This window comes from Drosophila obscura, unplaced genomic scaffold (assembly GCF_018151105.1).
Source record: "Drosophila obscura isolate BZ-5 IFL unplaced genomic scaffold, ASM1815110v1 contig_150, whole genome shotgun sequence".
NCBI lineage: Eukaryota > Metazoa > Arthropoda > Insecta > Diptera > Drosophilidae > Drosophila > Drosophila obscura.
In genome coordinates, this window is record NW_024542736.1 from 1,584,301 (window position 1) to 1,606,787 (window position 22,487).

Here is a 22,487-nt window from a genome sequence, read left to right on the forward strand (position 1 = left end):
GGCATTGTGTGGCACCGACTGTAACTCCGACTGTGCCCCTTGGTAACCATCCATGTACTGCGGCAGAGTCCGTGGTCCCATTGCAGTGTCAAGTTTACAAATGACTTTTGCGACATTTCGCCTTAACTGATCAAGCCCCCCGAATGGCTTATTAATCAGCGGAGGAGGAGGCCCACCGAAAGAGTCATTGTACCCGCAGTCAAATTGCTTCCTAGAAAATCCCCCGCACTGCCCCGCCCCGCCCCCAACATTAGCTATCAAACTAGAACAATCTTACTGGGAATTGGAATGGGAAGATGGGCAGATGGGAAGATGGAATCAACCTGTGTAGAAGACCCCCTAACAAATGACGCCTCTCTAATTAACATTTGTCAATGCTCGCCTTCGATGAGCAGCCAAATTTGTTTAGCCACAGCAACCAGTTTTAGCCAACCCGAGAAGAAGAAGAACCGATTACCAAAGTGAACACCACAGCAGCAGAGCACAACACAACACAACACAACACAACAATGCAGCAATAACACGAAAATATGTGGACAATTCATGGTTTCTTTTTGGGGGCCGCCTTGGGTTTCGATCACTGGAAATATGTGTCGCCAGAGACGCCGCCAAAAATTTGTTGCAAGCAAGCCAAGGAAGGAAGGAAGGAAGGCAGGCAGGCAGGCAGCCAGAGGGAGGCAGGCAGACTCACGATTTTTCGTTCCGTTTCGTTTGTGGCCTTTTTTGGGAGGGCGCAGAGCCAAAACTGTTTAGCATAATTTTTCGCAGCGGATCCTCATCGCATCTCATCTTTTGGCTGTTTGGCTGTGGCTGTTTGGCTGTTCGGCGGCGGCGGCGCGTGTGTTTAATAAAATATTTTATTAATATGCGAATATGCCACAAGAGTGGACACAGCCGCCGCGGTCCGAGCGCACAGCTCTGAGAGAGCTCCAAAGTCGAGGTCGCATCAATTGAATTTCTCAAGCTCGCAGCCGCTTATGAATTTATGCAACGTTTTCTTTGGCCAGTTGGTTTTTTTTTTGTCTTTTCATTTCGGGGGAGCAACGGAGGAGGCAGGCCCAAGCCTTTTGTCTTTGGCCCTTTGTTGTGATAAATGTCAACGCGTTCTTATTTATGACATGTGAAGCAGCGCCCGCCGGTGGTCCCAACAGCAAAAAAAAGAAACAGCAATCCGAACAGCAACTTGTCAGCGGCAGCAGCAGCAGCGTAGGAGAGGGCAGTTGAATCCGCCTGCTGGTAGAATCCACGGAGCACACACAGCACAGCACAGCCGACGAGACACACTTTGTTGAACACTTTTAGCGATCACTTCAAACGTTGACCAAATTTGGTTTGTGGCATATAAAAACTTGTCAATTTTAATGATTTCGCTGACGCTTCGAACTGTCATAAGTGCGAGCGAAGGCATTTGTTAGCACAGGACACTCTGCCGAACTCCACACGCACACACACACACACACACACCGGCATCCTTTTTGGGGTGTCCGCTCATTAGCCAGCAAAAGACCACCAGCAGCGGGTGAGACAGAGAGCGAAGAGAAAGAGAGAGCGCGAAAGAAATGGAGGCAACAAAAAAACGCAACCAAACGAACTGAAAACTGTCAAAGCGTTTGACTGACTGACTGACTGAATGACTGACAGCCGAGGTGGCATTTGCATAAATTTCCTTGGCTTTGGGCTTTGGCTTTGGCCATTGCGTGGCAAGGATTCCAGGTGCCCTACTCCCCTACTCTACCCTACTCTACCCTGCCCATAGCTGCAGTTCAATGTGCCACCAAATGCCAACTGCAGCCGCATTATTAACATTTTTTTTCTTTTTCTTTTTTTCGCCTTCCCCCTCGACCGCTTCCAACCACTAACTAAGCTGGAAAATGGTGCGGCTGCAACCGCTAACAAATGGCCACAAAAATGGCGCACTTCACAGCCAAAACCCAACCCAAACGCGACTCCCCTTTGCCCCCTTTACCCCCTTTACCACACTGTGTTGCACTGCTTGTTGTCAACATGTTTTCCTATTTTTTGTTGTTGCTGTTTCTCCTTTAAGCATAGTTTTTTTTGTTGTAGTTTGTGGCAGGCAGCATTGTTGCACGTAGTATGCAAAAGCTGCTGGCAGCTGGGGCTGGGGCACAGGCCACGTAATTCACACGTTGGCCCAAACAACCTGGTTACGGGGAGCCATTATTCAGAGCCAAAAACTAACTCTCCTCTTGCGCCAGAGTGAAATTCTTCACAGAAATGCTCTTGTAATACGACAATTATAAAGCAATTAATAACCCAGAGAATTCCTCAAAAGAGATACTCACAGTTGTGCAACATTGCCCCCTGTTACAATGGGCAGCAGCGGCGGCAGCATAACTTACATACAGGCAGCCGCTGCTACTTGAGTTATTAAACGCATTATCATAAATACAATTGACAACTTATGACTAATGATAAGCTGGCATGCAACTTGAGGCAGGGCCGAGGCTGTGCCTGTAGCTGTGGCTGTAGCTGTAGCTGTGTATGTGCCAGGGGGTGTGCGGCATGCCGCAAATAAAGTGTTAATAATATAGATGGCAGAGGCAGCGCAGTTTGCGCTTAATAATGCAGCCTGCCTCTGACTGCCTCTGTTTCTGTCAGTCAGTCACTCATTCCGGCCCCCAGTACGTCAGTCGGTCTGTCATTCCGTCATTCCGTCAGTCGGAGAGTCACGCAAATGCCATAATGCCAGGCAGGCAAAAGCAAAGAAATAATTAAAACAAACAAGCGCGCAAAATGCTAAGCAGCCCAGAGACCCTCTCTCAGCCACTGTTGTCAGGCTTCAGCTTCAGTTTCAGTTTCAGCCTCGACTTGAGCTCCAACTAAAAACTATCAAGGTGTCTTTGAGGCGGCCAAACACTGACCTACCTGCTGAGCGCACAACAGAGTACCACTGTACCACTGCGGCGGCGGCGGCGGCTCTTGGTGGTGGCTAAAACTGGAATCCGTTATAGTTTATGGCCCGCTGCGGCCGCCGCCGCTGCTGCTGCTGCATGTTTAAACAATTTCCAATTTTGGAGCAGGTGTAAGTGTCTCAAGAGAGAGGCAAAGGCTGAGACAAAACAAGAGGGAGAGAGAGAGAGAGGAAGAGAGACACTTGACCGCATTTTGGAGCCGCCACGCGCCTACAACAGCAACATCTACATCGGAGCAGGTGAAAAGTCCTTGTTATATGTCTTGAGGGTAGCTCTGGCCATAAATTAAGCCAAGCCACCGCCTGCAGACACACATACACGATACGACGTACAAGGGATCAAAACCAGAGGATTCCCTGGCTCCTGCCCGAGTCCTTTGCATGATTGATTGTTGGCCAGCACAGGAAGCAGCTGAATCCACTAATCGACTCCGGAATCCCCTCAGAACAAACATCATCTAGCAATGTGTAGAGAGATGGAGAGTGTGAAGAGTGTGAATGTGTTTCTAGTGTCTCGTTTTACTCATTTGCGGATTTGATTTGTCTTTTTTGATAACGTGGAAAATCTCTCAACCCCTAATCCCATATCTGGGGGGGGGGCAGCTTTTGGTGTGAATTTAATTTACCAAAGAGCTGGAAATCCTTTCTTTTTTTTTTCGTCGTCGCCCCGTATCCTATCAAGATGGCAGTGCTCTTTGAGCGGTGCGATACAGTTGCCCATTGCCTTTTGTTGTACCATTCAAATGTGTTGATGATGATAATAGCAAAAGGGGTATGGGCAATGGTGTAAGGGGTATGGGGTACGGGGTATGAGGATGCTGTGCGTATGAGATGGCCGAAATGATAGGATCCAGCTGCTGGCTGCATTTTACTAATTGAAATTGTTGCGACAGTTGCCATGGGACATCACCTGTTCTCTGGCCGCTCTCTCTCTCTTTCTCTGTCTGTCATGGTCTGTCATCTTCAAATGTCCAACACGTCCGGCTAAGTGCATCGCATACATCACACATAGACATGCTCGTACATACATACATTAATTATGTCATTCACGTCGTCGTTGCCGTCGTCGTCAAGCAAAGTCGATTGCAATTAAAAGGCGCTTTCGGCGCACAAAACCAAACGGATACTACCCGGCTTTGGCTTGACTTCGATTTGACTTGCTTGGCTCTCGACTCGGGACTCGAACTCGAAGCGACGCGGGCTTTGGGCCTAGATGGACAGGCGCTGGAGAGCGTTGAGCGCTGTCAAACGCTTTTAAAATACCATAGAAATGTCCAAAAAGATAGAGAGAGAGAGAGAGCGAGCGAGCAAGCGGGAGAGTCGAGTCAGTCGGCTTTTGTGGCTTTGATCTGTCACTTTGAAGAAATCAAGCGCAGGCCAAAAACTTCAAAAAAACAAAAAACAAAAGCAACAACAAACTTGCTTTTGTTGTACAGGTTGTTGTTGTTGTTGCTGTTGTTGTTGTGTAGAACGTGTCAGCCGGGGACGACCAAGGGCAACCCCCTGCCCCCTGCCACAACACATACGAGTCATACAGCAACAACAACAACAACAACAGAGCTTTTCACCAGCACGAGCTTTGCATACCGACAACAACAATAAGAATACGAAAAAAAATTGTCGTTGTTTCTTGTTGCCTTTTTTTGTTGTTTTCTTCCAACTTTTTGCAACTTTAATTGCTGTGTACTCCGGGCTTGATTTATTAGCGAATTGTTTTATACACACAAAAAGATGCCAACAGCCGCCCCGCACAGGTCCGGAGAGGCTCAGCCTCAAATCCGAGCCGTACCTCAGCTAACAGTGACTCATGCAGATTAACAGCAGCAGGCAGCAGGCAGTACTTACAGACCCACCATTAACAGCGCTCTGTTATCGCCAACACCATCGGAGGGGTTCCAAAACAAATTGAAAGTTTCCAATTAAAGAAGCACCGACATTGATTTGGCCAGAGTCAGAGCCAGAGCCCTTCCTCTCCCTCTCTGACTGAAAGATGCAGCGGGTCCGCGCACTCTATAATTTAGCATGTCCAATGTGATTATTTCCCCGAGTCTGAGTCTGGGGTCTGTCCAAATTATACAAGTACAAGTACGATGATGACGACTTCATATACATTGGTGGGGGGGGAGAGGTGGGTTTATTTTCATTGAAAGATGAGGTGGCACGTAGCTGGTAATCGGGTTTTGTCGTTGTCGGCGCAAAAGTGTGAAGTCTCGTCTCGGGACAAGCAGCAACAACATTTGATTGAGGCATTGGGCCAGGGCAAATATCTTCCACGGAACTCAAAGAAACCACAAGTCCAACTGTTCAACTGTGCAACTGGGCAACTGTGGCTCTTGTGGTTGCCAACTGCAACTGAAACTGCCTCTGCCCTGGCTAATTTCTATAATCAGCCACACGTACATATAATATCGCCACTAAAGCACTGTTATTAGGATAATCAAATGGATATTATCGCAGGCAGCGATCCAACCAACCAACCAACCAACCGATCGATCGATCCATCGATCCAAGTGAACCGAACCATCCATCCATCGAGCGATCATGTTCTTCTCTTCTTTTTTTTTGCAACCGCTGATTGCTGGCGATGAAGGCGATATACCCTTTATCGGGGGCTGAGGAATTATAGCTTTGTTTTGCGGTTCATTTGGGGAGGAGAATCTGGGATTTGATTGGCTGCAGATGGAGCTATCAGAAGGGGGGAGTTTGTGCATAAGTTTCCCATGAGGGAGAAAGATTTAATTCGAAAATTCGACTCCTTTGTAGAGCATTTCTGCTTCTCCATTTGCGCCAAAACGATTGCAAGTTTGTTCTCCTTTGTGGTTGTAGATCTTGATTTGGCCTAATCCATCTTGGCGTGCATTGAACTGACCTACTGTTGGCCAGGCTAGCCAGCTTTGACTTTGCTGGGCTGCTGCTGCTGGTGCTCCTGCTGCTGCTGCTGCTCCTGCTGCTGCTGATTTTTCTTTTGCTGTGGCTGGCTGCTGCATAATCAAAAATAATTTCGCATACAAACAAGCCCCAAAGGCCTGCGACTCTTTGGGGAGCTGCAGCCAGCAATATTAATGATAATAATAAGAATAAGTGCGCCCCAAACAATTGCAGCATGCCTCCTACCCGGCCCAGCCTGGCACCCGCTCCGAGGATACACTCGGCACAGACATAGGGGGATATGCATGGGGCCAGCCTATACCAAGCGGCAGCATTGGCGCACATAAATCTCACTTGGTGTCTGCTAAATTATACACTGCCAGACATTTAGGCTACACTTTTAGCCGAGCCCTGGCATAGGTGAGGCGGCGGCGGCGGCGGCAAACGGGGCCCCCGATCCGATCCAAGCCGTTGATCGATCTTTTTAGCTCTGGGACAAAAGTTTAACGCGATTGTTTATGATACAAATTAAACAATTTATGACAATGCAGAAGTCCCAGCACCAGCACCAGTCGCAGTCGCAGTCTCTCTGTGGCTCTCTTTGGTCTTGGCCATATGCAAAAACGGCCCGAAGGCCGAAAGCGTTGCATCGATGGTGGATCGATCGCTTGATCTTTGCTTGTGCTGTGGTGTGGTGTGGCATGGTGTGGTCAGAGTGCCTTACCGAGGCGTTCTTTGCTCTGCGCTCTCTCTCTCTCTTTGGTGTTTCATAAATTATAACGCAGCTTTTCCGCCTTGGATCGGCTTTTGCTTAGCAAATTTGCGCGGCAGCCACAGAGGGGAAAGGAAAACACAGGCAGGACAGGGCAGAGGCAGAGGCAGAGAACAACCGCGTCGTCGTTTATTATGAATTTTTATCGCTTCTGGTCGCGGCTAAGTCGGTTTATCTTCGTTATAAATTCGGGCCATAATTGATTTAATGCAGCATTTAAGTTGATTTCTTTAGCCGCAGATTTTTATTAAGCACGCATTTTATATTTTTGTTGTTACAGCATCCCGCATGCCCTCCACACATGCCACGCCCCAAGTGTGCCGTCCGCACTTCCACACACCGCTTAGTCCCTGGCTGACCAGCGAACACAAGTCGTTCGCCCCCGCCAGCGCCTGGAGCATGGGACAGTTCGCCTGCCCCCAGGAGCCGCAGGTGGAGCACAAGCTGGGCCAGATGGGCCAGAGCCACCAGACGACGGCCGCCGGCCAGCATTCGTTTCCATTCCCACCGACACCGCCAAAGGATTCGACGCCCGACTCAGTACAAACCGGTCCATCCGAGTACCAGGTAAGTGGAGCGAAGGGGATCGATTCGAAGGCTTACAAATCTGAAATATCGATAGCTTATCGATTAACACTTTAAACAGTGAAACGTTCATTTTGTTGCTTCCATTTGGACTCTAGCCAGGGACTAATTTTTTTGTGTTCTTCCACCCCCCCATTACAGGCCGTTATGAACGCCTTCATGCACCAACAGGCCACGGGCTCTACCTCACTGACGGACGCCAGCTGTGCGCTGGACATCAAGCCCTCCATCCAGAATGGCAGCGCCAGCTCGAGCGGACCCGCCCCCACATCAGCGCCCAAACAGCGCGAAGGTACTAACAGCAATAATAATAGCTCCAACTCCAGCAGCAGCCAGCAGCAGCAGCAGCAACAGCAGCAGCAGCAGAGCGGCAGCAGCAATCCCAACAACAACAACAACAGCAATGCCTCCTCCTCCGCCTCCGCCTCAGCCTCCGCGGCAACCACCTCGAACGGCCTGTTCGACGGCACCGCACAGGCGCACTATGCGGCCTCCAATAATGCCAGCGGCAGCGCGAATGGCGGCAGCGGGGGCAGCTACGACAGCAGCAGTTACGCGTCGTACCACCACGCGGCACAGGCGGCGCACCACCAGGCGGCGGCGGTGGCAGCGGCCAACATGTTCCAAAGTTCCTCCGTGGCGGCGGCCGCCGTGCGGCATAGTATGGGTGCAGCGGCGGCTGCAGCGGCGCACCATCATCACCACCATCACAGTGGACACCATCATCACTCCGCCTCCTCAGCGGCCAGTGCGTCCATGCACGGCATGGGCGGCAGCATGGGCGGCGGCATGGGTGGTGGCAGTGGAGCGGGCGGCAGCTCGGCATCCCTGTCCGGACACAGTGGCTCCGGGGTGGGTGGTGGCGGTGGTGGCGTCGGCGGAGGACTGGATGTGAAGCCGGTGCGGACGAAGCCGAGGACGAGTGCTGGTAAGCAAGACAAAAGTTTTTCCGACATTATGCGATCTTGGTGTGGGTGAATAATCATTGTTGCTTGTTATCGATAGTTATCGATTGTACAACAATTCAATTATGTTTACCCTTTGTGTTGTGTCCAATGGAAACGGTTTACATTTGCTTGCAAATACAAAAAAAAAACTTACAAAAATTATTTTCTGTTAAATTTAATTGCATAATCGGCGCTTTTATGTTTGAATCGATAAAATCTCGGTAATTTATCGATAGCAAATGTAAACCGTTCCCAGTTGAAACACCTTAATGTTTAATTTTCATTATTTTAGTTTGTAGTTTTCATTTCGTCACCTGCCCGTCCGTCCCCCTGTCCACCTGCTTTGATTGACAAAACCCTTTGCCATTGCCGTTTCACACGCTCACGTGGGAAGCTACTAGAACGTCTTCCTCTCTCACTTAACTCCTGCACCACACGGAACTCTTTCCCCCCTGCCCATGCCCCATCCACACACACAAGAGAAGTTGCACTTGACATGTGCTCTGGAGCAGCATGCTGGCCTGGCCTGGCCACATTCCCGCCACTTGAGCATGTTTCCTGCTTTTGCGGGCCGCGTAAAAATATGCAGAAAGATCCCAGCCCAAGCCGCAGACGCAGCCCCAACCCCAGACCATGTCCCGCTCCCCCATTGCGTATACGCGGTGTAGTCGCTTGCCATGAAATCAGCACATTACAATGACAACAACTGCAGCCAACAATGGGAGAGGAGTAGCGGCAAGTGGCAAGCGGCAAACGGCAACTGCTGCAACTGCAACTTCAATGCTATTGTCAACGCTTTGCTTGGCTCCACTGCCTCCCCATCAATGTGGTTGTTGTTGTTGCTGTTGTGGTTGTTAATTACTTCATGTTGTTGCTGCTGCTACTGCTACTGCTGCCAGTGCCGCTGCCGTGGCTGATGTTTGAAAAGACCCACCACACACATACTCGTACAGAGGCAGCCGCATTCATTCGCATTCGCTGCGGAAGTTGGACGCCGCCTGCTGCACCTGCTTTGCCGTTGCGTTTTTGCATGGTCCGACGACAACAACTCAACAACATCAGCAGCAGCAGCAGCAACAAGAACAACAGCAGCAACAGAAACAACGACAACGACATCTTTATAGCTGCCACTTGGGCAGGGGCTACTATGCTATGCGTGAGGGTCGGAGTCGGAGTGCCACAGTGCCAACCCCCAAATACAAGTCGAAAGCGGCCAGCTGGCAATGGCTAAGCGTAGTAGCTGTTGGTAGCACACATTTAGTTAGTTTTAGGGGTAAATTCCAGGCTATACCAGGACCCTATTAGCATCACTCACAGCTCTCTCTCTCTCTCTCTGTTTGACCCCCAGTTGAGGGCAGATTTTGTAGCGCGCGCACCCTGCTTCCCATTCACCTTGCAATTGTTACTGTTGTTACAACACCGAGCGCACCCTGCTTCAAAAGCTGCACCCACAAATGCAAATAGACACGTACCGTATGCCGTATGCCGTATACCGTATCCCATGTGAGCCCCCATAATCATGACTGTATAACAGCGACCACAAATGAGGAAGCGGTACGAACACAATACGAGGGAGAAGCATCTCTCCTGCATCTCCGCTGACAAAATGTTTTCAGATTTCATTTTATTTCATTTTCTTGGCCAGGCGACAGTTTGCTTGCTTTAACTAACCCAACAGAAAGAAAAAAAAATACAAATAAAAATAAAAAATAAACAAAAAAGGTAGAGAGATGAGAAAAAATTGTGTGCAGCCGCATTGTTGGGTTCGTACCTTCGTTAGGCCTGCTCCTCCAACTTGGAGTCATCCTCAGAGCCAGGTCGAGCTACGCTGCTGCCTGTTGCTTGCCTGTTCTGTTCCCGTATTTATTTATCCTTTATCGCATCGCTTGCGATAAGTTTTTCGGGCGCAAGAACATGTGTTGCGAGTTTGTGGCTCGTTGCCACTGCCACTGCCGCTGCTGCCACTGCCACTGCCTCGCAGCATCAGCCACTGGGGATGCGACTGGAACTGGGGACTTGGACTTGGACTGAACTGTACTGAACTGAACTGGGAACTGGGAGACTGGCCACGAATGTGCATTGAATTGATTGGATGCCATTTGGGCTTTTGTCAGGTGAAAATAAAAAATGTTGTGAATGAGCTTTAAGTAATTGATATGGGTATGGGCACTGGGCAACTGGGCATTCCTTCGACTTCGACTTCACCGTCTTCCACTGCCGCCTGTTCCGCTCACTTCACTCAATCAGGGCTCTTGGGCTTAAACAGCAGGGATGAGCCAGGGTTTGGGTATAGGGTCCATTGTTCCTTTGTCCGGGCCCTGACAGCTCTGGCCTCAAAATGAGGCGCTTGCCACTTATGTGTGGCATGCGCAGGATACCCATACCCTCTTAGGATCCCCACATCCATATCCCCACACCCCTTTAGTCTCTCGCAGCGTGTCAATTATTCATACTAGGCGCATACTTTTCATTTTGTTTTGCCTTTTCGCCTTTCTGTTCACTGTTTACCATTAACCGTTTTTACCTTTACGTTTATCTCTCGCTCTTGTTTTATTCCGAGTATTTTAAGCATTTTCATTTGTGAAATTTCAACAATTATTTGAGAACAACAACTATTTACTCACACATCCATGTGTCTTTTGTCTTGCTCACCAGTAATTGTCTCTCTATTCAAGCAAAAGCAATCTAAAACCAAAAAACAACCCAAGACTCAGCCATAAATCTGTATATTAATCCAAGCAACTAATTAAAAACTGTGTGTGACCAGAGACCAGAGAGACCCGAGACCAGAGACCAGAGATGTGGTTTGCTGTTGGTTTGTGTCTCAGGATCTCTCTCCCGCTCTCTCTCTCTCTCGTCTACGTCTACCCACATGCAACAAATTAACGAGAAAAAAGGTACAACACATAAATTCTAGACAATTATGGCCCACTGACGCCAAATGTCAAATCAAGGCAGCAACAGTTAGTTAGACCTCTAGACCCCGGGACAACCTACAACTACAACAAGAAGCACAGCAGCAGCGCCAGCAGCAGCAACAGCAACAGCAACGAAGACGATGCCAAATCGGGGCCCTTAAAAACAGGTTCAGTTTCGGTTTCAGTTTCAGTTTTTTGGTTTTTTGGTTTTTGGTTTTCGGTTATGGGTTTTTGGGACCCCAGACAATGTCACACCGTAAAATACAACAACCGAGACCAGACCCGAAAACGGAGAAGCAGATGAGGAAGAAATACCAAAGTGTGCACAAATTTCCAAGAAATTACAAGGCAATGGATGATGTTGATGATGATGATTGTCCCTGGACCACAGTCCACGAAGAAGATCAGAAAAGTGTGTTGGGGCGGGAGGGACAAGAAATAACAGTTATAAGCAGGCTACTAAATCATAGACCAACCTGCTACGTGTGTCTGGAAAAACACAAATAAATAAATAAATAAAAACCAGAAAAGAAAAACTGTCATGGGGTCAGAGGAGTGAGTAGAGGGGGTGAGACAGGCCGCAGGACAGGCAAATTGATACCAAAAACAAAGCAGAAGAGTGAATAAAACAAAGACTTAATGGCCATAAAACAGAGGGAGGCCCAAAGTCAGAAAGGATACCGAATGGGCAGTGTTCGAGTGCATTTTGCCGTAATGCCATACCTTGAACGAACATACCTTGATTTCAAACTGTCCCAATCTCACTTCCACTCCTCCTACACTTCTCTATGCAGACTCCGCTCTCATTTTCGGCTCCCTGCGCTGCTCGGCGAGTGCAGTGCTTCGGCTGTGTGTTGCTCTTTTTGTGTTGTCACAGTGGCCACATAGGGTAAAAACATCATTAACACATTTGATTTATTAACTGCCGAGCGGGGATATTTATTCCTAAGGAGGATTGCAGCCGAAAACACACACAACTTACCGGGAACTGCGCTAGAGCAAATCCATAACCAAAGAACACAGTACAGAAGAGTCGTGTGGAGGGGAGTGGGGGGAGTGGAGTGGAGAGAGAACAAACAGTCAGAAGAGCAACAATAGCAAGCCACACTTTATGGCTTAATAAGCAGCAAACGAGAGAGAGGGCGGGCGGAGGAGGAGGCAGATCTGTAAGAGGCCAGCCCTTTTATGCTAAATGTTAAAGACCAACAAACACTCGACGATGGCCTTCCGTTGTTCTGTTCTTTTCCGTACGGTTCTGGTTCTGCTTTATGACAAACTAATAAATGCATAAAGTTTTCAATTTTCAACGGCTTCTGTTGGAGGTGGCAAGCGTGTGAGAGAGGCAGCAGCAGAGACACATACATACATATGTATGTACATATGTATGCATATGCATGAGACTGCCGAGTGTGCAAGGCAGGAGAAAAGAGTTATAGCTATTCAGAAAATTGCAGTTATATTTGCCAGAGAGAGAGCGAGAGAGCTTTTGTGTGCACAGTGGAGGGACATAAAAAAAAAGCAAACAGAAATTCAGTTGGAAATTTCTCAAGAAAGCACAAAACAAACACACATCTATTTTCAGACTTCAACAGTTTCGCGATACGAAACTTTTATTATTTCCCTCGCATAATTTATGCAGCTTTAATTCAGGGGGTGTTGCCTGTTTGATTGGCGGCAATTTCGGCCGGGGGCCCTCTTCCTTTCCTTGGTTTGTTACGCAGTTTGGCAAACGCAAAAAAACACAAAAAACCAAAAAGCAACAACAGAAAACGAATGCTAGACTCGAAGTTCGAAACTTGTGATACCCTCGACGGCAATCTTTTGATTGTCATCCAGCAAGCCACTAAACTGTATGAAAATATATTTAGGCAGAAAGCTTAAAAAATAGATGTATTATGGGACCGAAAATTGCCATGCGAAAAATCAGAATACCCACTCCAAGGGGTATAAAAAAGAGCACACCCAACGGCACGGCACCCAAATGTGAGGCAATTAAAAAAGTCAAGTCAAGCCGCAAGTACTCAGGGAGCGATAAAAGAGAGTGAAGAGAGCAAAGCAAACAACAACAGAAAGCAAAGCAGAGCAGAGCAAACTTGCGATTAAATGAAAACAAATGAACTGTTTATTTAACGCGCCTCTGGCTGTGCGCACAGGAGGGAGACAGATGGACAAAGATTACTTGACCACACGCTGTGTGAGACAGAGCGCGAGTGGGAGGGAGTGAGAGTGGCAGTGGCAGTGGTAGTGGGAGTAGGAGTGAGACACGCAGAGCGTTTAATTTAATTTCTTTGAAAGCTCAAGAACAAAATGTTTGGCATGCCAGAGGACAGGACAGGACAGGACAGAGCAGGACAGAACAGGACACGTGTGACAACAGCAGCAGCTAAATCACGTGAGGGCCAAAGCAAACTAAACCAAAATAAAAGGAATAACCGTTAAAGTTCTGTCATCAAAACGCAACTGGAATTCCCCTAATGGCATTTGGGCAGGCGACGCACTTAATGAGAACCCGACACCCGCTCACTCCACCCCCCTTTTGGGTGCGGCCAGTGGGCTAATATTCAATAAAAAGTTATGCTCATGTGGCCATGTAAAAAGGCCACCGGTTAATTAATTACGCCCCCTCTGGGTTAAGCTCCAAAAAGTAGCGTTAAATCTTTCAGTTTTCTCTTTAGCATAGCTAATGGTAACTGTCGGGGGTGTGGAAAATGGGCTGGTGGCTGCGGGCTGGGGGGGGCACCACTTTTATGACTAAATTTCAATTTCAAAGCAAACAGAACCGAAACAAAGGCAACCCAACAAAAACAGCAAAAGCATTAAACACAAAAACCGAAATAATGAAGCCCATTTAGTAGCGTCATTAAATGAGTTGAGCAAAAGACTAGAGCAGTAGTGGGGAAGCGAGGAAGAGCAGAAGAAAGAGCAAAGACAACTGTAATATGGAACGTTAATAACGCGTTACATTTGCAACTTCATCTCTCTCTCTTTGCCACCCTTTATGCTTTATGCGTGCGCGTTGTGTGTGTGTGTGAGAGACAAATCAACTTTGCTTACAAATTATGACTAAACTTATTCAAATGAGGCTGACTTACAGTTAGCCCAAAGAGAGGGAGAGCCGCACAAGAGCCCAAGAGAGCGCGTAACTGCAGTCACTAGAACGAAGCGACAGCGCTGCCACTGCCCGGCCTCTGTCTCTGCCACAGTCGCTGCTTAATTAAAATGTGTAAAGTCAGCAAAAGGCAATGTCGAAGCCCAGTGATAGAAAGAGAGAGAGAGAGAGCGACAGCATCGAAGCCCTGCGATGGAATGAGACAGAGCGAGGGAGTTTAGCGGGGGAGACAGCGAGAGCGACAGAGGGAGACAGAGCCCGACCCCAGCGAATCCATCATTTCCGCTTCCATGCGTTTGGCCAGCAACCAAAAAAAAAAAATAAAATAAAAAAAAAACACACGAGAGAGAAAAAAAAACATAAAAATGACTGAGAAACAGCTGAAAAATGTGGCCCTTTGTTGGTTGGTGTTGTTGCTGCAACATTGGCAAGCACAGTGCCACAAGAAAGTCTGCACACAGAATGTACCAGAAATACACAGACAAAAAAAGATGCTTAGGATCATTACATATTAATGCAACATGCGTTTCCCGTTGAAAATAATATTACGAATTATTAAATAATAATATTTCACATAATTTCATGTAGCGTAAAATAACATTAACTTTTTTTCAGTGTATAAGAAATAGCATATAAGAATCGCAAACTTTTCCATCCACACTGCTCCATTGATTTTGATTAATTTCCCATAATCCTCATATTTTTGTGCATTCTTTTTTGTTTTTTGCAGAGGGTCGCGAGTGCGTGAACTGTGGCGCCACATCGACGCCACTGTGGCGACGCGACGGTACGGGACACTATCTATGCAATGCCTGTGGCCTATACTACAAGATGAACGGCCAGAATCGACCCCTGATCAAGCCAAAGCGAAGACTGGTAAGTCCTATCCCTAGCCATAACTTTTGGTCCATCTATAAGTATGCCAAGCCGCGGGGCTCCGTCATCAAATTAACTAATAAATTCAGCAACTGCAGAGAAAGACAGAGAGACAGAGAGACAGAGAGAGAGAGATTCCTGGGAAATCGCTGCACATAAGCATCCATCTTGGGGCACGTTTCTGTCGCCAAGGGTCATAAAAAGCAGCGTGAAAGTTCTCAAATGTCATAATACTCGTACGATTCCGGGAACCAGAGAGAGAGAGACACACAGACACAGACAGAGGCTCTCACAATTCCACAGTCGCACCACTGATTGCATTTAGCTTGGGAAAAAATGGTTTTGATTTGGAGTCTGACTTGATAACGATCGAGGTGCATCATCATTATCACTTAGCGCACTAAAAACATAATCAGACAACAGCAGCCAGCAGCAAGAGTCAAGTATGTGTGTGGGTCTGAAGAGCCATCAGCATCATCAGCAGCAGCAGCAGCAGCAGCTAGCAACAAACTATTGGAAATATACGAGCATATTGGGTAAGCCCATGTCTGTCGCAGGCGCCAGCCAACGAATGACTTAGGCAACGAACGCAAAACACGGGTAGACGGGTGGACGGGGGGTGGGGTAACCAACACGATTCAGCCAACCAACCACACAAAAAATTGGTCTATTAAAGATGCGTAAAAAGGCAGGCAACAACCTTAACAACCACAAACAACAAACCGAACAACCACATGAACAACCAAACTGTTAAACGCTCGCTTGGCGTTGATTTTTTATTGGCATTTAAATCGTATGCATTTTGATTGCATAACATTAACATAAATAAACCATTATTGCTCCCCTCTCTGGCCCATCTCTCTTTAGCAGCTCCTCTGTGACGTGGCTCGAGAGGGAATTCCCAAGAAATTCACAGCTGGAGAGCAGCTCCAGCTCCAGCACCAATTCCAGCTCCATTCTCTGGTGGAGCCCTCTCTTTCTCTCTCCCTCTCTCTCCCTCGTTCTCTCTCTCTCCCTGTGGAGGTGGAACTGATCGAAAAGTGTTTGTTTGTTGATTTTTTCGTTGACAAAATATGCAACAAATTAAAATTTATGTGGCACTCAGCTGACTTATGGCCCTGGCTAAGGGGGTCTCTCTGCCACACAGCTCTAACCCCTCTCTCGCCACACCGCTCGCTGCTCTTTTTCACTTCTCTTTGCTCTCTGCTTGGCTCACTTTTGTGGCACAGGATGCGGCCCATCAACATCAAATGTCCTTTAGCTGCTTGAAATGCAATTCAATTGTTTAGCTGTGCTGCTCGGCCACTGCTTCACTGTTGGCCCTTTTCCTCCTCCTCCTGCTGCTCCTCCTGCTCCTCCTCCTCCTTCTCCTGCCCCCTGAGGCTGACCATTGATTTTGTTGGCCAAAACTCTTTGGGTGGCAATTGTATTGATTCTGTATTCGTCCGCCAGTCCAGTCGCCGGCGATCAGAGAGGGTCAAGATCTGTTTGAGTTTTGCATACAAAGTTGAGTGGATGCTGCACCTGCCCCTCTCTGCCAGAAGGGGTTTTAGGGGAGGTGGGGAGGAGGTGGGTCCAAGGATAGTCCAAGGGTAGGGGATCTCATTGTCTGCTTTGGGGCCGCCTTTAATTAACTTTCCGAATTGTATGAAAACAGTCAACAAGTCGTTACTCTTTTGCCTGCAAAAATTCTCTCTGTTTGCCTCTTTGTGGATGCATTGGTGGTTGCTGCTTTTGTTGCTGTTGCTGAAACAGAAACAGAACAATGCAAATTTTTAATTTATGTATTTTAGCCTGCAACTCAGTTTCAGTTTCAGTTTCTGTCGGAGTTTGAGCCTGAGTCTCTGTGTTTCTTGGCAACGTTCGCTTACATATGTTTTCCAGTTGTTTTCGCTGTTGTTCTGCTTTTGTGCTGCGGCCCGAACCAAACCGAACCAAACCAAACCGGGCTAAGCAGCCCGCTGGCAACGCAATTATTGCATTTAATTATAAGGCCCAAAAAATAAAGCTTTTATAAGCGTTAAAGTATCGCTTTGTTTTCGCTTTTTTTATTTTGCTGTCGCCCTCAGGCTGTGCGCCGCGCTATGAATGTGGGGGGGAGGGGCCTAGCCTTTGGTTCCAGCCTTGACGGAGATTTGTCACATTTGGCAGGGCAAATGGCAGGGTGACCTTATAGACAGTACAGATTGCCACTAACAGATTTTAATTTGTACAGTGAATTAATTTCAGCATGAAAGTCAATCCATAAAGCTTTCAACTTATTTCTTATTCAATTATTTATAAATATCTTATCCATTTGTCTGAAATTTGTCTTACAATGCCGATACGCACTGTCCAGATAAACTTTTGTATAGCTATGGCTAATTGCCGATCCATGTTAAATCCGCCAGTCGACAAAGAACACAAACGTGGGCTGGCTGGGGTCAATCCGGAGTCTCCGGAGTCGAGGCGAGGCGAGGCAGCTGCTCATCTCAGAGATCGTGACTTATATAAGCAGCATGTGTGTACATGTGTGTATTGGTTGGGGGGAGAGGGGCTTGGCGCTTGCATTTTGCATAATATTTATGCCTCAGGTTGCTGCTGCTGCTGCCGCTGGTGTTGTTGCACTTAATTTATGCGAATTTTCACACAGTAAATTGAACAAAACGACGGCCACGTCAGGCAATGCAACAAAAAGAAGCAAAGGAAAAAAATGGAAAATATTTATCTGTATGTTTATTACATTGTCTTATGTCACAAACAAATAAAAACACTACAAAAGCGCTGCCCATATCCATTTAGAAATAGTTAAACAATAAACCCATCAACACTTGACACAATCGTTTATAAATGCATTTAGAAAGAAAGAGAGAAAAAAAACAAATCGAGCTCAAAGCGTAATTAATTATTAATCCGAAGGCGTATTTCAACGCTAACAACTCAACAGCCATAAACAAATAACAATAAATGATTAAATGCAGCACAGCGGGAAAGATAAAATAAATAAATACAAAAGAAAGTCAAACCGAAGCTTTTGCATACCCTTGCATGAACTTCCACCTGGAAATATAAATTTGAAGCTGAGGCTGATTAAAAATATATAAACTTTAAACGTTTTCAAGAGTATATTGTTCAACGACCTCTCAGCGGGCTGTAAAAGTTTTCTTTAAGCAACACAGAGATCAAACTAGATCCAGAAAGACAGCCAGTTTACCAGTGCACAAATAGGTAGGGGGAGAAAACTAATTAACACATTTTTTGGGGCCAGCTGTGGCATGCCATCCCCTCCGTATCCGAAGCATATCCATCGCATCCCATCCTTGTTGGCGTGGGAAAAATCCGCTGTCTCTGTTGTAGGCAGTGACGCTCCCAAAATTGAATGCAGAAGATCCCAGAGACGAGGACGATCGATAAACGAACGACAGCCAAATCAAAACTAAAGCAAAGCAAAGCAAAACAAAAAATGTATTATAAAAAAAAAAAACAAAAAAGGAGAAGGGCTCCAAGTAAAAGTTCAATGCACGTGGCTGCTTCTTCATCAACTGCCCCAAAACGGGGCGTATACGCAATCGAGAGCATTAAGGTTTTTTTTCGTGGTTTATTTTTTTTTTTTTTTATTGGGGCGCTAGGATCTTGTTAAGCGGGGGGCTAATGTTATTAAAATGCACTTGAAAAAACACAGAAGGCCCTGGGCCAGGGACCTGATCAGAGGGACGACAGAGGGACTGCTGCAACAGTTTCGTTGCTGTTGTGGCTGCTGTGGCAGCCTCGCAGATCAATTAAAAATTAACGATATGAAGCGCAACGCAGCAAAAACGGGGCGTGCCCATAATAATAATGAAAGAGGCTCAAACGCAGGCTCAAAGGCAGGTCCAGCGAAAGGGTTGCCAGGCACTCTTCAGATGATTAAGGCCCAAAGAGTTTGGGACCTTTTTTTCTCCTGTTTTTTTTTTGTATTATTTCGCTGGCTTGTTAAGTGAGAATTCAGCCTTTGCTTTCGCTTTTTGGGCCAGCGCTCTCCCTCCGCCTCGCTTTGCTCTGTATGCCACCCCCTAAGAAATTTATGGTGACTGTTTAATATGCAAATGCATAATTTTGCACAGGTTTCGCCTGCTCCCTGCTCACTATGCTGAGGGAGGGAGGGAGGTAGGGTTGCCAGTGCACTTTCTAACCCTTTTTCCATTTACAGACAACGAACACGCAGTCCGAGGGGTCAGGGGCTGGGGTTGTGCGCGTGTCTAGCAAACATTCATTTTGGTGGCCAGTGGCCAGTGACCAGGCTCCACCTTGCCTCGTGGCTGGTTCCATAATTTATTTGGACTGTGCCAGTGCCTAGGGCCTGTGTTCCTGGGGCCCCATTCAATGGCCGGTGACAAATATTAATGGCAATTCTCATGCCCTCCAATGGGTCCAGTGGGACCGGACCAGTGGAAAACTTAAGCATAGTAGACAGTCTGTTGCAAGTCTAGTCAGTTGCATTTGTCATGCACTCAACAAAATTGATGAGATTTATTTACTTACGGTTCGAATCTTAGGCTCTTTTTTTTAGGTGTTTCTACTGCGTTTTCTTCAGTTTTTCTTTACTTTTAAATTGTTTGTTTTCCTGACAATCACTCCCACTTTCTCACTGTGTAGCTGAACCTGCAGTGGCGCCTCCTGCGAATGCACAACAAAAGCCAATGTGGGGATTTGAGACATGTCCAGGCGACAAGTTCGCCTCAAAGAGCCTTCACCTTTTGCCTTTCCGTGGCCATTCCATTCCCCCTGCAAGCTCGTAAAATTCATTGAGCAGCATTAATGAGCGACATTAATGGCTTGTTTCTGTTTGCTGGCCATAAACCATTTTATTGATTTTTTTACCTCCATTCCGGCGGGGCAGGTGTGATTTTTAGCAACAGTTTCGTGCCGCGGCTGTGGCTGTGGCTGCGGCTGCGGCCCGAGCATGGAAATGAGCTGAGCTGATGTTTTAATTAGTCAAATTAGCCGAAGAGCAAGGAGAGGCCAGAATAGCAGCAACTTCACACAAATACCCCAACCCGAACCCAAGCCGGGACACGCCTCCTTTTTGGAGGTTTAGGGAACAGCTGCAGAGCCACAGAAAGTAGAAAAGGATGATAGGGAAATGAAACGGTATGAAAATAATGATATGAAAAAAAACGAAAGAAATGTCAAAAATACTAAAGAAATAGAAGAGCAAAAAGTGAGAAGATCTAATCGGACGGAATGATACAAAAAATGTCACACAAAAAACTCAGGACTACGCAAAGGCAACGCGAATGGATGGGTGTGTAGTAGAATGAGGCCCACGAGGACATTTTCCTTTGGGCCAATAAAATTTGAATTTTTAAATTAAATTTCACAGTCAGACAAACACACACAAGGACACACGGACACACACACACAGAGCTATACACATTCAGCGTTATAAATGTAACTGTTATGTGCCAGACACAAGCCTCCAACCGCCCAATTTCAGCCCGCATCAGCCCCATTTTGTTGGGGTTTCCTCCTGCTGCTGCTGCTCCTGCTCCTCCTCCTGCTTTCCTTTTGGCCCTCTGTCTCTCTGCCCCTTGTACAGCATCAGATATAGAAATTTTCTGCACGCTATCTTTTTGCCATCTTTCCTGGCTGTACATCTCTGGGGGAAGCAAAGTGTGGGCTGACGAGCTCCAAAACAACCCCCAGAAAGGGGGCGGCCATGCGCTCTAAGCCCTGGCTGAGGGTTGCCACCAGCAGCAGCGGCAAGCAGCAGAGAGGACTGCGAAAAATTTAATGAATGTTTTGTTAGATAACGAAAGAAGTAGAAAAGCGAACAAAAAAAAAAATGAGTTGATAAAATGTCCCCAACACAGATAGAAAGAGATAGAACGAGGGAGAGAGAGAGAGGAGAGAGAGATAGCCTCACTCACTGCCCGCAAGTGAAAGATGTTACACTGAGATAAGACTGTTACATCTACACACTCTCTCTCTCTCTCTCTCCCACCCACTCTGTCTCTCGCTGTCCATCCCTCTTGCTCCCTCTTGGCTTGCCATCTTGACTGTGTCCCGTTGCGTATCTGAGATGGCAAAGGGCATTGCCATTGCCCGTCTCAAAAGAGAGCGCACACAAAAGCTGCGCAATAAATAGAAATGCAGAAGAAGAGATGGCAGCAGTAGGCGTGGGTGGGAGGAGGCAACATATATTTACTTTGTACATATTTACTCTGCCACCCACTCCACTCCCCAATGCTTCTGAGGGTCTGCTGCTGCTACTGCCACTGCCACTGCTTGCCCTTCTGCGCTGAGCTTCGCTCTATGTTTTACTTACAATTAAATATTTAAATGTTTTTTGTGTGAGTGTTCCTGAAAATGAAAACGAAATTTGCATAAAGCAACAAAAGTCTAAGAGAAATATGAGAAGCAAATAGCATGAAAAAACATGAGAAGCAGAAGAAAGATAAGCCAGCAGAGGCGACGACCATTTTGTGGGGAATGGTCAACAAAATATATATAAATCAAGTAAAGAGCAACAAAGGTGCCAAAAACAACAACAGTGAACAATGATGGATTTTGGCTATGCTACATACATATACCCTGCGATACGCATACCTACTATTATTCTGGTTAAATGTTTGTTCATTCGATTTGGATTAAAATTTTTTTTAAATTTTTTCCGAGAATTTAAATTTTTAACTTACACCCAATCGAAGTTGACTTCTTTTAGGCGCTTTAAGCTGTTTAAAATCGTAATACCCTTTTCAAGGGTGTCCAATACAAGAGGTAGCAAAACAGTGAGAGCAAAAAGTCACAGCCACAGCAACAACAGTGAGAGAGACCAAAAAGTCACAGCACTAACAATGCAAACGCATTTTGTCATGCATTGATAAATCACAATTTATGGGCAGCAAACATCATGCAACGAAAGCAACTACAACTCATGTAGCAGAATGTGAGAGTGCACACACACACACCAACACACACACACAACATTTTCTGTGCCGTGCTTTTGTTATTAATCGCAAGCGCCATCTTGTTTTGTATGATTGTTGCTTTTGTTGTTTTGGCGCTTGCGCTTTTTGCATTTCAATTAAACCCCAAACGCCTGTCAATGTCTGACAGTTTGTCAATTTTTCCCATCATCATCTCCTCCTCTCTCTCCACCATTCATTCACTCACTCTCTCTCTCTCGCACTCTCTTGGCTACGATTGCATTGACATTGATTTATGTGATTTGCTTTGTTAAGGTTATGTTGCCTTTGTGAGGTTATGTTTGGCTGGAATTGAGGTTATGTTGGTTGCTCTTTAGGCGTACAAGCCTGATTGAATTGACACTGTTGGCCAACAGAAGTTGCACGCCCACCACCACATCCCATATCGAAACCAGTTGAAATGGGAATTGGAATGGGAATGGAATGCGATCTGGCGATCCTGTTTGTCACTCTATCTCTACCTCTCTCTTTCTCAGTTTCTGTGGTGTTTTGTTGCATTGTCATGTTAACAACTTAATTTATATACGCTTAAG

The 22,487-nt window shown here is 46.7% G+C and overlaps 1 protein-coding gene across 1 annotated transcript in view; it reads left to right on the top strand.

Moving 5' to 3' along the window:
* LOC111077544 (GATA-binding factor C) overlaps positions 1-22,487 on the top strand; it is a 34,975-nt gene that overhangs the window by 6,488 nt on the left and 6,000 nt on the right. The window contains 3 exon segments of the mRNA XM_022371965.2: positions 6,853-7,139; positions 7,299-8,085; positions 14,862-15,007. Of these exon segments, the coding sequence (XP_022227657.2) occupies positions 6,853-7,139; positions 7,299-8,085; positions 14,862-15,007 (1,220 nt within the window).